Source organism: Pipistrellus hanaki (assembly GCF_964339955.1).
Source record: "Pipistrellus hanaki genome assembly, chromosome: 3".
Taxonomy (NCBI): domain Eukaryota; kingdom Metazoa; phylum Chordata; class Mammalia; order Chiroptera; family Vespertilionidae; genus Pipistrellus; species Pipistrellus hanaki.
In genome coordinates, this window is record NC_140505.1 from 184,037,032 (window position 1) to 184,051,031 (window position 14,000).

Genomic DNA, 14,000 nt, shown 5'->3' on the forward strand with positions numbered 1-14,000 from the left:
TAATAATAAATATTGCATGGATGATAGATGGGTAGATAAATATATAGATAGATGGGTGATGAATGGAATAGATAATAGATATTAGATGGATGGGTGTTGCTTAGATGATGGATGGGGTGATGAATGGATGGATGGATGAATGTTGGGTAGAATATGGATGGATAGATGGATGGATGTTGCATGGATGGATAAATGTGCAATATGGATGGTGGATGTTGAATGAATGTTAGAAGGATAGGTAGATGGACTAAGGAAGGATACATGGATGTAAGATGAATGGGTAGATGATGAATAGAGGATGGATGCATAAATGTGAAAATGGATGTTGGATAGAGAAGGTGGATAATGTAGGATGGTTGGATGGGTACATGGATCTATGGATGTTAGATCTAAATAGATGTTGGATGATGAGTAGATAGATAAGAAGGTGGATAGACGGGTGGAAACTGGGGGAAAACTTGGACTAAGCTGCGTTCTTTCTTATCTCCAGTTCCAATCAAAGGAGCCTGAGGAGTCAGAACCGAGAGGAGACTCATTGACTGACCAGAAGCAGGCAGACTCGGTAGTTGGGTCTTGGGTGTGGACACCTGGGGAGGGGAGTGGAAGGGATGGAAAATTAGATTGGAGATGGGCTGAGGTCCTCAGCTGAATTTTGGGTTCATCCAGACCCAGGTGGGCTCTGTAATGGGGTCGTTTGTGTGCATGGTGGGGCCTTGAGAGGAGGGGCTCCAGTGGAGCTGGGTGGCAGAGCCACCTTCTGGCTTGGGGATCGGGGAGGACTTGAGGGCTCTGCTTTTAACTTGCCAGAATGCCCTAAAAGGTAAGCTAAAACGGTCCCCCCGCCCCACCCTCCCGGCAAATAGCAGTTTGGCTGCAATGGTCTAAGAAGGCAAGGTCCTTCTGGCTCTGGAGGGCTGCCAGGCTGGGAGAAAGGGTAGAGCTTCCAGGAGCTGGAGCAAGAGCAGCGTTGAAGGGGGCTGAGGAAATGCCACGCTCAGCCAGGTCTGGAGCATCTCCAGGATCCTGGGGCAGGACAGATGTGTGCAGGGTGGGACCCCCTGAGGCTGCTCTGGGCCTGGCTGCAGCTGTAGTGCTTTGTCCCGCCCCTCCCCCTGACCTGCCAAACAGACTGTTCTCCTCACCCTCAGCCTCCAGAGAGGTGAGGTCAGAGCTCGGGGCCTGGGGCCGAGGGAGGGAGGCAGGCAGGGAGGAGACAGGCTGTTTGGGGTTGCGCTTTCCTTATCCTGCTGCTCTCCTTCCCACTTGCCGCCTGATTGGGGTGTCTGTCTGGCAGGCTGGAGCCCTGACTCTGGCCCTGCTGCTTGTCAGAGCTGGGGGATTGTGCCCAACCCCTCACTGTGCAGATGAGAAAACAAGGGGCAGGGGTGTGGTTCCAGGTCATACAGTTGGTGGCTGAACTCAAAGAAGAACTGGGGCTTGGAACCCCCACCCAGCTCTCTCTGCTCCCTGCAAGCTGCTTCCTGGCCCTGCCCTGACTCCCTGCACAGCAGCAGCAACGTCCCGTGTGCTTGGTGGGCCAGTCTTCCCAAAGGGTGGCTGTCGGAGTTTGTGAAATGGGAGGGGACAGGGGACTGGTCACTGAAGGCACTTCTAGCTCTCACAGGGGCCCCCGGCAACTTTGCTCTTCCTCTTTTTGGGTTATTTCTTCATACTTCCTGGGGCCAGGGTTTCGTGAACAAAGAGGAAATAGTCAGACAGGGGTCCCTCTGGTCTCCACAAAATGGGGCCACCCCAGCAACACAGAAAGCCTCTCAACCAGCCCCAGGCAGCCAGGGCTACACAGAATTGATAGCAGCCTCATTCATTCATTCATTCATTCACTCACTCATTCACCTTCCCTTAGTGAGTGCCATCTGCATGCCTGGGTGTGGGCGGAGTGACTCAGAGCGCCAGCATGGAGCGCACGGGCTAGGGGCCAGCACTGTGATGGGACAGGGGCTCAGTCCTCCCCAAACCCTTCTCCACCTGTGCTTTCATGCTTCATGTTCTGCCTCCAGTGAATCTCCCGATCTGGAGGGTTGGGACATCCGGGCTCTGTCTTTCTCCCACCTGCTCTGTGACTTGAGGCAAATGCTTTTGCTTTTCGGGGCCTGTTCCTCCAAAGGGGGCTCGCCTGGGGGGGCTACCAGGATGGGAGGACAGGTGGCTGTAGGAGTCTGTGACCCATTCCTTTCACCAAGGTGAGGAGAGGAGGCAGATGGAGGACTTGGGGCTAGAGGGGCCTTGGGTGGCCCCTCAGCCCCAGGTGGCTGTGCTATGGGGAAGAGGGTCCAGAGTTCCCACATCTTCACATATTTTAAGAGAAGTTAGAAATAAGTAATTACATGTTAAATCTCTTGATGATTTAACACTGGAACCTCAGGCAGAAAACCCCTCCTGCCGGCCACATGGGGTGAGGAGCCCTGTCAAGCACACACCCTGTAGCACGAAACAGGAACCGAGCTCTGTTCTCACAGCTCTGTGAGCGGAGAGCAAGGGGAACCCTGGGCCTTTAGGGGGGCCCGGCAGGATGGGCAGGGGAGGCCGTAGTCAGGGACTTTCCCATCCCACCAAAGGGACCTGGGGGCCAACACTGGACCCTGTTTGACAGGCAGACAAGAGGCCAGCGGAGGCCAAGTCTGGGAGCCCGCTCAAGGGCCGACTGGTGACCTCATGGCGGATGCCCGGGGACCGGCCCACGCTGTTCAATCCGTTCCTGCTCTCCCTGGGGGTCCTCAGGTGGCAAAGGGTAGGCTGGCTCCCGTGGGGTGGGAGGGGTGAGGGTGAGGAGCTGGGGAGGAGAGGGAGGAGGTTGGTGTTAGCCAAAGAGGAGTGAGGGGAGGCTGAGAGGGCAGGGTTTGGGGGCCCAGGTGAGAAAGCAGAGCCCTGAGCCCTCATGGCCTCTGAGAGGGAGTGGGGTGCCCACTCCAGGGGGAGGGGTGACTGAGTGAGCTTCAGAGCTGAAAGCTCCCGGTCAGCAGCCGGCCAGAGAGCCAGGCTGGGGGGAGGGGGAAAGGAAGGGGGAGGAGAGCCCTGTGAGGGGCTCTGGGATTGCAAAGTGTGTCTCAGTCCTGGGCCTGAGCCAGTTTCACAAACATCTGGCATTACGTAACCCATCCCCTGCCCAGCGCGGGCTGTAAACACTCAGGCCTCTGGTTCGGGGTTTCCTCAAGGGCAGGAGGGGAGGCAGCTGTGACCTGCCCCCTCCTGCCCCTTCACAGCCAGAGAGAAGGGGGCTGGCTCACGCGGCTCTTCTCTCAGTGACAGGCTGGCTGTCACCCTCTTGCTGGCCCTGGGCCCCGCCCTGGGCTGGGCACGTTAAAGACTTACACCCATTTTACAAACGAAGGGACTGCGTCTCAGGGCGGCGAGTTGACTTGCCGGAGGTCAAAGAGCTGGGGTTCAGAGGAGCCAGCTTCTCGGTGACTTTCCTCACTCCAAGACAAGAGAATGGCTGCAGCTGGACTCACTGAGCCGGGTTGCCACATCGGTCTAGGGGGGCAGGGACTCTATGAGACACTCAGGGTTGCAGGGGGGCCCCGGGAGATCAGGATGCACAGAGGGGCGATGGGGGCAGGTGTGGCCAAATACCAACTTCCCCATCCCCTTCATAATTTCCTCTCTTCTGCCTTTTGGGAGTTAGTAAGAGGGTATTGAGAACATGTTACCTGGGCAGGGTGGTACTTTCAAGCCATGGACAGGAAGTACCTTATGAGATCTTGTCAAAGGGAAGTGGGTCTGGCAGGAAGGGGCAGGTGAAGCCCTGAGTGGAGAGAAATGGAAGAAGGACTCTGGGATAATGATGCTTGCTGCTGATCCCTAGCATTTATTGTGCACCTACTATGTGCTCAGCTGTGCTCAAAGCATGGCATGCCTTACCACCAGGCATATCAGGAACTGTTTATATTGTCCATGTAACAGACAAGAAAATGAGGCTCAGAGAAGACAAGAAATCACTGCTGTAGATCCCACTGGGGGCAGAGTGGAGATTTAAACTGGTTGCCCTCATGCCCCCTCCCTCCCTACAACTGTGCATCTGGATCTCCCTTCCTTCTGCAGGCTCAAGAGTCCCCATTAGACAGGTGTGGCAGCTGTGGCTTGGTGAGTTTGCAGTGGTTCTTGCATCTGGGAATGAGGAGAATCAGGAGCTGAGGGATAGAACTGCCAGTGGGGCCGCCCAGACAGTTACTTAGAGTAGTTGCAAACATCTCTTGAGCTAGATAGTGACATTGGTCCAAGGTTAAGAACCAGGATGCCTGGGCTTGAATTCTGTTGCTGCACTAACTTGTGTGGCTTTGGGCCATTGTCTCCCTTTTCTGGGCCTCACGTGGCTATCCTTGACAGAGTACTAGCTTAAGACTGAATCCCCCCAAAGTTGGGTGGCCCTGTGTAATAACTCTCTCCTGCGTCCCCGAGCCTGTGCTCTCTCTCTCTCCTGCTAGGGCAGGTTGTGGTAAGGTAGTCATTTCTTCATTTGTGCATTCATTCATTTAACCCATGTTTGCTAAGGACGTATTGTGGGCTGCAGCTCTGAGACAGAGACAAAAAACCACTTCATCCCTGCCCACAAGGAGCTCATGGTTTGGTGAGAACACTGACACTTATGTGGTTAGAACACTGTGGTTATCACGTTATGGGGGAACGTACAGATGTAGGGAGCACTGGGTGGGAAGGTGGCGCAGGGAACATCAGACAAGGAGATGGTTACTGTGCTGGGGGCACTTGGGCACCAAGACTTGAAGAGTGAGGAGGTGTTTTCCAGGCAAACAAACAGTTGGAGGGAGAGGCGGGAGAGACGGGAGTGGATGTGTGCACTCTGGGGTGTGGGGAGTGAGGGTACAGAGAACTGGAAAGGAAGTGTTTCAGACACAGCAGAGAACAACGTGTGCAGTCCCACCGAGGTACAAATGACCTCATTCTGGGAATTCTCAGAAGTCCAGCATTGTGGACCCTAGCATGTAAAATGTGTGTTTATGATGATGAGGACAGCAGGCAGGGGCAGACTTTAGGATTGATTCAGACTGCTTGGAACAAGAATGCGGAGTTGATCTATTAGCACAGGGGAAGTATTGAAGAACCTGGAACAGGGGAGTGATCTGATCCCTGGATTGAGGAAACTAGAAGTGGAGTCCCAGAGGCCAGGAAACCTGTAAGGAGGCTGTGAGGTGTCCAGGCCACAGGGCAAAGCACTGGTGGTAGGTGAGGTCTTCTTCTTCTTCTTCTTCTTCTTCTTCTTCTTCTTCTTCTTCTTCTTCTTTAAAAATATATTTTATTGATTTTTTACAGAGAGGAAGAGAGAGGGACAGAGAGTCAGAAACATCGATGAGAGAGAGTCATCGACCAGCTGCCTCTTGCACACCCCCCACCGGGGATGTGCCCCCAACCAAGGTACATGCCCTTGACTGGAATTGAATCCGGGACCTTTCAGTCCACAGGCCGACGCTCTACCCACTGAGCCAAACCAGTCTTGGCCGAGGTCTTCTTTTTGTCCACTCACTCTCCGCAGGGTGGAATGCCTGAGTTAGGTACAGGGGTGGGGTAGGAAAGCGGCATGGGGATGCCAAAAGGCCAGTGTCTAGCGGAAAATGGGCTTATCTATGACCTCATTTCTAGTGTGGAGGAGAGAATCCCAGTGGGAAATACTGAGAAAGAACTACAGCTCCCTGAGCCTCCATTTCTTTATCTGTGAAATGGGGACAGTAATTATGATAGTAATAATTCTTGATTCCCAAACTAAGATGGCAGAATAATTGAAATGGCAGTTATTCCAAACCCCCTGCCCTTCTACCGAAGGATAGCTAACTAGGGATACATGAGGTGTTCTGAGTACTTTACTTAACAATTAATCCTTATAGCAACCCCATGGGACAACAGCATTATCCCATTTAACAGAGGGTGAAGTTGAGGCACAGAGAGGTTAAGTACCTTGCTTAGGTAATGCAGAGTTTGAATCACAATTCCACACAAGCTACTACATGCATTTAGCAACAAATTCCACCAAAGGTTCCTCCTCCACTTCAGGGCTCAGATGAACTCCTGCCGGCAAAAGGGCTCCTAAAAACCGCCAAGTGCTCTGGGAACGGGAGCCACGGGTGTGCACCCGCACCCGAGAACCCCAAACCAGGTTCTTAGGTCAGAAAGACCCATTCACAGAAGAGGGCATCTAGGGGGCACATGCTAGGAGTGCCACCTCTTCTTACTCTGTGACCTTGAGCAGGTGGGCTATCCTCTCTGCGCCTCTATTTTCTCATCAGTAAAATGGGGACAAGGGCATCGTCCTGTCAAGCCTGTAGTGAGGGTGAAAGTCGATTTCCTTGGTGACACGCGAGGCTCGGGGAGTGGGACGCTAAGTGGTTAGCATTGGGTATTTTGCCCACGTGCCCAGCAAACCCGGCGGCTCGCGGTAGCCGAGGCGACGTGGGGCCACACCCCGCACCCCGGCGCGGTGGGCGGCGAAGTCACCTGCCGGCCGCACGGCTCCTTCCGCCCCGCGCACCCGGGCCGAGCGCGGCCGCCTCCCCCTCCCCGCCCCCTCTCCCCGCCCCCATCCGCCCGCGGCCGCCCCGCCCCCCGCGCCCCTCCCGTCGCGCAGGCCCCGCCCCCCGGCCCGTCCCACGCTCCCATTGGCTGGCCCGCGGCCCCGGCCGCTGTTTGTCCCGGCTTCCCCGCCGCCCATTGGCGCGCCCGGGTCCTCCCAGGAAGTTTGAAAAAAAAAAAAAGTTTTATGGGCGGATGGACGGGCCGGAGCCGCGCGGGCGAAGGGAAGGGCCGGAGGTGCGGCTCTGGGCGGCCGAGAGGGGCGGCGGCAGCGGGATTCCCGCGCCGCGGAGCCCGGCCTGAGCGCCCCGTCCTCCCTCCCGCCTGCTGCCCCCACCGCCCCCGGGCGCCGCCATGACGGTGAGTGCCCCCCAGCGCCCCTCCGCGCCCGGCGAGTGAGCGACTGCCCGAGCCAGCGTCCTCCCGGGCAAGCCCCCTCCGCGTCCCGGCGGCCGGAGGCGTCTCCCCAGCGCGGGGCCGGCCGCCTGCCTCCCTTCCCCGCCTCCGCCTCCGCCTCCCCTCTCCCGGCCTGGAGCCCGGGCGGACCCCAGGAGCTGGGGACGTCCCGTCTGGGCACCCGCCTCCTCACGTCTGCGGGACCCGTCACCGACCGGTTCGGGGCGGCCCTTGACCACCGCCGTCCCACTCCCCTAGTGGAGACCTGACCAGGTCCCCCCAAACTGGGAGACCCGTGGGGGCTCGCCGGGCTCCGGGCCGGGGCTGGGGAGAGGGTCCCCCTGGCTCGGGTGGGTCTCGTTGGCCCGGGCCTGGGAAGACTGCCCCCCGTGGGGGCCGGCGGAGGTGGGTGGGTGAGAAGGGGTCCCGGAGCCCATCCTAGGACGGAAGCTGCCAGGACCACGTTCTCCCCGGCTTGCTCCTTCGCAGCGGGGCCTTGGGTGGGGCAGCGCCGCGAGTGGGATGGAGGACGCGCCGGCTGGGATTTGTCTTTCTCGGGGGGGTGAGCCCTACCCTGGTTCCATCCATACCTGTGCCTTAATAGTAGGCCTCGCAGCTGAGTGCTCCATCATCCCCATTTCACAGACCGGTAGACTGAGGCTTGGGGGAGAGGCCGGGGGGAGTTGCCCGAGGTTACCCTGAGCGCAAGGGAAGGAGCAGCCCCTTGGCGGGTCAGCCTGCCCCGCGGTGCTCTGGAAGGGAGGGCAGAGCTGCTTTTGGTTTCTGATTAGTGTCCTAGGGAGGCTCTGACAGCTGGTGAGCACAGGGGCGTGAGGCCCGGTGTGTATGTGCGTGTGCCCGTCCCCTTTCCACAGCCAGGGGAGTGGGCTGAGCTGCTGGGGAGCGGGCTGGTGGCTGGGGAGAGGGGCCCCTGTCCCCCTCACCCCCCTGCGAGTGTGATGACCTGGCCGCTGCCTGGACTTCCTCAGCCTCCACACATCCTGCCACCTCCCTGCTGGCCCTTCCTGTCTGTCCTCAGCGGCCTCCCCTGTCCTGTCAGAGAGCAAAGAGGGATGTGGGGGAGGAGCTGAGTCAGTGTCCTGCCCGGCCCCCCCAGGCCGGGGAGGGTAGCCACTGTGCCCACTGGTTGCCTGCCAGGCCCTGCACTGGCTGCTCTCACGGTACCAGAATTGATCCTCTAAGGCTGATGGGAACTGCCCGTCTGCCAGGTGAGGACACGGAGGTGCGGAGAGGTGACACGGGGCCCGGGCCGAGGCGGATCGGAATGGAGGGCTAGCCCGGCTTTCTCTCCGGGAGATAAGAAATGTACACAGTTGCCTCCTGGAGAAGCACATGCTCAGCAGGGCCAGGCTGCGGGGAGCAACATGTGGGCGCGGGAGGAGGGAGGCTGCCCTGTGGGAGCAGCCTGCCTGCCATTGTGGGCTTGGCCAGGTGGAGATGGACAGGGCGGGCGCGCTGTGGACGAAGGCTGGTGGGTCACATTTGGGGGGTGGCGGGGACGTGGGGAAGGGTCCGGAAGAAGAGGGCCCCAAGGCCGGGAAAAGTAGCATAGCCTTTTGGTCAGGGTTCCCGAGGAGCCATGGAAGGTCTGAGGCAGGGAGGAGGAGGAGGGTCACCCCTGACGGTGCTGACTGGTGTCATCCCGCTGCCCGCGGACCTGCGCCTGCTCCGGGCTGGTGTCCTTTCTCACCGCCCTTCCGCTCCCGGCTGAGCCATCTCCCTGTCCCCAGGGATCCGCATGGACCAAGTGGCCAAGGAGCAGTGAGGGGTGAATGCTCAGAGGCTGGCAGCTGGCAGCTGGGAGTCTCCGCCGCCTCCTCCTCCTGCCTTAGCCGTGTGCAGCCTTGCCCTGGAGCCTCATTCCGCAGCCTCTGCCTGGCACCAAATTATATACCTGCTCGCTTGTTTATTGTCTGTCTCCTGACCTCCACCGAGACGGGGCCACATCTTTCATCCGCAGCTCACGGACTTCCTGGTCCAGAGCAGGGCAGGAGAGTTAAAAAAAAAGAAAAAGGAAGATTTCCACAAACATTCCCCGGGTCCTGGGGGTGTGAACGCGCATGTCCCTGCCTGTGAGCTGAGTCTGAGGGACAAGTAAATGTCTTCGAGATAATCCTGGGCCACGGAGGCTGTGGGAGGGCGCGGGGGCGAGTGCGGCATGTGCTGAGGCCGGCCCTGGAGGAGGAGGTTAAGCCGTGTCTTAAAGCCTGAGGGGGGTGTGCTCTGGTGTTCAAGCCGAGGGCACAGGCGTGCGGAGGACCTGAAGTCCTGGCGTGTTGGGGATCCGTGAGGATGCATGGAGAGGTTAACACGGGGGGGGGGGGGGGGAGGAGCCTGGCTGGAAGGGGGGGGCTGACGCTCTTGTGCCATCCTAAGGCAGCTGGGTTTTGTTTTTATTATTTGTTTATTTTTCCCCATTTTAAAATCATTTTTATTTTTTAATTACAGTTGACATACATTATTATATTAGCTTCAGGTGTTCTGGACTTTGTTTTGAAGCCACTCCTGGCGGCTCTGAGCAGACTTGTAACACTGGGCCTTTTTGAGGGAGCCCCTCTGCCAGAGCGCCCAGAGGGAGGAGGCCGTGTCCCAGTCCGGAAGGTCCAGGAGGGCGGGCATAGTGCCCACCTGTGGCCAGAGGGAGGAGGGCGGGCTGGGCTGGGAGGCCTGCTGGTGCTCCTTCAGGGAGGAGAAGGTGAGCTTCCTGCAGGTGGCGGAGAGGTGGCTGGGCTGAAGAGCTGTGTGAAGCTGCAGTGAGAGATTTAGGTTATCAGACCTCTTGACCCTGGGTGGGGGGTGGGAGTTCTCAACTGACCATAGGACCTCCCCTGCCAGCAGTTTAAGATCTCCATCGGTGGCCTCCTCTCCCCGTGGTCCCTGAGCCAGCCCACGCCTGAGGTGGCGTGCGGCGTGTTGGTACCGGCTTCCCAGAGGGCCACTGGGCTTTTCCATGGGGCACGTTCAGTCCTCATAACACTTGAGGGGGTCAGGACGCCCCGTCATTTACCACATTGGGCAGCCGGGCTCAGAGAGGGGATGTGACTTAGGAAGGTCGCTGTGACCCCACTTCCCAGCAGCCCTTGGGGTCCCAGCCTGCATTGCTGCTAGGGAGCCCTTCCTCAGCTTCTGGAAGTCCAGGCTGATCTCCTGTGGGCCATCCCAGGAAGCCCAACTCCTCAGGGCCAGGGGGTGGGGGTGGGGCCTGTCTCCAGAGCACAGAAATGTAGATGGGGTAGAGGAGGGTGGATATTTATTCAGCACGTTTTCCCGAGTTCTAGCCACACCATGCCTAGTCCTGGTGCCACGGGAGGTCCAGACTGAATGCAGGTGAACCCAAGCGGCCCGGTGGCCTTAGCGGGGCTGCCAGCCTTCATTGGGTCTCGGTTTGGGACAGACACCTTACATTTGGGAAGAGGATGGGAGAAATGGAGAGCAGACAGAATGAACACCACCCAGAGTTTCTCAGGTCTGAGCAGAGCCCGTGTCCCTTCCCTCCGACAGGTATGCAGGGAGGGGCTGCAGCGCAGGGTGGGGCTGCCAGCCTGCTGAGACGGGGCCCTGGTCCCACGGCCATGGCTGTGGGCGTCTCTGAATGTCCAGGCTGCTGCCCCAACCTCCTCTCTGGCCACTTCTTCCAGCTGAGGAAGAGGAGAAGGCGACTCCCTAGGAGGAAGGCAGGTCAGGGGAGGAGGCCAGGTCAGGTGGCTCTGGTTTCCAGGTTTCCAGCTGCCATCCTTGCCGCCCACCCCACTGAGCCATGCCACCCGCTCCCTTCACGCAACCAGACACCTTGGCCTGCTGAGGCTTCGATGCAGGCGCTGATAGGTGGGCTCAGAGCCATGGCAACAGGTGGACGCCTCTTCCCTGCCCGCCAGCCTGGCCCGCCCCGCTCTCCCAGTGGGCAGGAGCTGAGACTGCAGAGGGCCCGGGACTTAGACTTAGACAGGAGAGGTCTCCCCAACAGGCAGGAGGGTCTGGTGTTGGGCACCCACCAGCTGGACCTGAGAGAGAAATTGTGAGAATGAGCAGCTTCGTTGTCTAGGCCTAGGTGGGGGCTCGTAGCTCACAGGCCTCTGTGGAGCATGCTGCAGCTGGGAGCCCCCAGGCCCCGGGGCCGTGTCCCTCTGAGCAGCACCCGGCAGGTAGGGCTTGCCAGGACCGGCCCGTCCGGAGATCTAGAGGGAACCAGAGGGTCTCTGATCCCAGCCTGTGCCTGGTTCCGTCTTTCAGGATCTCCAGGAGACCAGGGCAGGGCAGGGCAGGGCTGTTTGGACCACAGGAGGGCAGTGGGATGGGGGCAGGTGGCAGCAATAAGGCATTTTCCTGGTGGGCCACCCGGGCCTTGTCGGAGAGGAACTGGCCTGTGGGTCTGGCTTCTCTACAGGATCTCTACAGGCAGCGTTCTCTCGGCCCTCCCTCTCCCACTCCTGCGTGAGGAAGTAGGCTGGTGGGAGGGAAGCTTGAACATCTTTGGTGGAAGTCCCAGTCGCCTGGTCCACCCTCTTGGCAATCAGAGATTACTGGGTGTTCTGGAAAGGGGCCAAGACTGCATTATGGCCGGGGAGCCTGCCTCGATTTGGGGTGTTACCTGGGCCCTCAGCCCTCTCTCCTGGCTTCTCAGGCCCTTAGTCTTACAGGATCCAAGGCCTGGAGGGTGCAGCACCCCCTCCTCCCCAGCCCATTGGATTCTCCATGGGCCTGACTCATCTGCTTCCTCATCTCCCCATAGCCCGATCTGCTCAACTTCAAGAAGGGATGGATGTCGATCTTGGACGAGCCTGGAGAGGTAGGAGGGCGAAGTGGAGAGGAGGGGGGTGGCTGGGGCAGCCCAGGAGGCTGAGCTGCTTTCCTCGCCTGTCCAGCCTTCTGGAGACCATGGCTTCCTGGTGGGGGGGGTGGTCCAGGGTGGGGGCCTGAAGTGAGAACTCGGAGGGCAGGGCTTTCTTGTCCAGCCTTGGACTGTGGGGGTGGGAGGGCGGAGGCCTCCTGGAGCAGTGTGCAGTGTGTAAGAGTCACCATGGAGGGAGGCCTCCTAGCCCCTCAGGCTCTGTACCCCGTCCCCTCCTCTCACCAAGAACCTCTTGATGACCTCCTGGGTATCGGAGGGTCTGGGGGGAAGGGCTCTCAGATTATTGGGCCTGAGAAGCACAGATTGGTAACCACTCAGTAGTGTAACAGCCCCCCCCCCCCCCCCCCCCCCCCCCCCGGATGATGCTCAGAGCACATCTGAAGTCTCACCAGCCTGGGGCCCATTGGTTAGATCACAGCTTTCCCTGGCCTCAGTGGCCACATCTGTGCTAGGGGCATAGTGGATGATGAGGATTCCCTCCAGGTGGACAACAGGCACAGATGTCAAGCAGGCAGTGTCTCACATAGCCCCGGTATCTGCTAGGGCCTCAGTGATAACCCTCCCCTTTCTCTAACGTGTCTATCCTTAGACCCAGAAGGGCCAGTGCCTCTTTCGGGTTCTGCCCTTTCGGCTGCCATGCTGAAGCTGGAGCTGGCTCTCTGCCCACCCACCTTGGGAGGGAACGGCTCCCCGCCCCTGCCCTGCATGCGCTCGTGGCTTTGGGCTGTGTGCAGCCCGCACGCCGGGAGGGCTGGGAGCCAAAGGGAATTGCATTGTGTTTCCTACCCACATGCTTTATCCCCTCTCACCCACAGCCTTCCGTACCCGCTGCCTGCTTGCCGGTCCTCTGGTGGCTGCGCTCCAGCCTCACACAGGCCTGGCACCTTGCCAGTGACCCGTCCTGGCCTCCCACCCAGGGTCTCGGGAGGGCAGAGATTATGGGCTCCGCCCAGCACTGGCCATTACTCATTCTCTCTCACGAAGTTTTGGAATGTCCGAGCTGGAAGGGCCCTGGGAGTTCCGCCAGCACAGCCCCTAGGTGCAGACAGGAGACAGGCCCACAGGGCTTCCATCTCTCCCAGGCCCCGCAGTGCCTTGGGCAGACACAGGCCATGCACTCAGGGCACCTCGGCCCACAGAGCTCCATCTAGTCCCCATCTTAGACAGGCACAGACTGGGCCAAGGACATCATTTGGCACAGAACCCTTGCCCCACTTTACGAAGGGACAGTTGAGGTCTTGAGCTGCAATTCAGGCCGCTCAGTGAGAACAGGGAGTCTAAGAGGGCCAGCCTTTTAGAGCAATCCACAGCAATGAGCTGCCCCCCCTGGGCCAGATGCCCAGAGAGACATACCAGGGAGAGGTAGGAACTTCTGACCTTACAAGAAGGCTTAGGGACTTCTTATTAGCCCTACTTTACAAATCTGAGGACTGAAGCTCAGAGAGAGAAAGATACTTAACTAAAGACACACAGCTAGTAAGGGATAAAATAGTTGTCTCTTGAATCCTAAGGAGAGGCGGTGTGGAAAGAAGTAGAAAATGTCATTCCGGCACATCCTTGAAAATGCACCATCTTCTTAAGGGAAAAAACCCCCTAAGTACTTGAAGTAGCAAACAGTGTGGATAGGGCTTGGGGATGTGTGGGAGTCCAAGGAGATGCTGGGGACTGCACTGACCCTGGCAGTGGGTGGACCTGATCTAGCATTCCAGCAAATGGCCAGAAGCCAGAGGGCCAAGCGTGGCACCGTTAATATCAGGCTGTACCGGGGCCCCCACCCCTTTCCTTTCTGATGTGTTCTGCTAACCTCACCCCAGCTGGGGCAGAGAGAAAGGCGCCGCAGAAAGGTGCCCAAATCCTAAATGTTCAGATAATGCATCTCACAAGTGAACACACATGTAACCGGCACCCAGATCAAGAAACAGAATACGGCCAGATGCCTCCCCCTGGGCCACCGTCCAGTCCTGCTCTCTGGGAGTCCCTGGCGACAGGAGGTCCAGAGGGGCATATGCAAAGTAACGGAAGTTCCGGTCTGGCTTGCTAGGCAGATGACCTTACACAGGTCACAGTCCCTCCCTGGTCTGCCCTGGGGGGTTTGCTTGCAGGCGCCTCAGCGATCTGGTGGGGGATGGGGATGGAAGTGTTCACAAAGCAGAGGAGGGCTCCCAGAAGGAAAGGGAAGGTGTGGCTCAACCCATCT

The 14,000-nt window shown here is 58.8% G+C and overlaps 1 protein-coding gene across 1 annotated transcript in view; it reads left to right on the forward strand.

The window, feature by feature from the left end:
* TRIOBP (TRIO and F-actin binding protein) overlaps positions 1 to 14,000 on the forward strand; it is a 52,968-nt gene that overhangs the window by 22,886 nt on the left and 16,082 nt on the right. Inside the window, exons 9-11 of the mRNA XM_084876882.1 lie at positions 491 to 562; positions 2,612 to 2,749; positions 11,684 to 11,740. Of these exons, the coding sequence (XP_084733008.1) occupies positions 491 to 562; positions 2,612 to 2,749; positions 11,684 to 11,740 (267 nt within the window). The remainder of the gene's footprint in view (positions 1 to 490; positions 563 to 2,611; positions 2,750 to 11,683; positions 11,741 to 14,000) is intronic.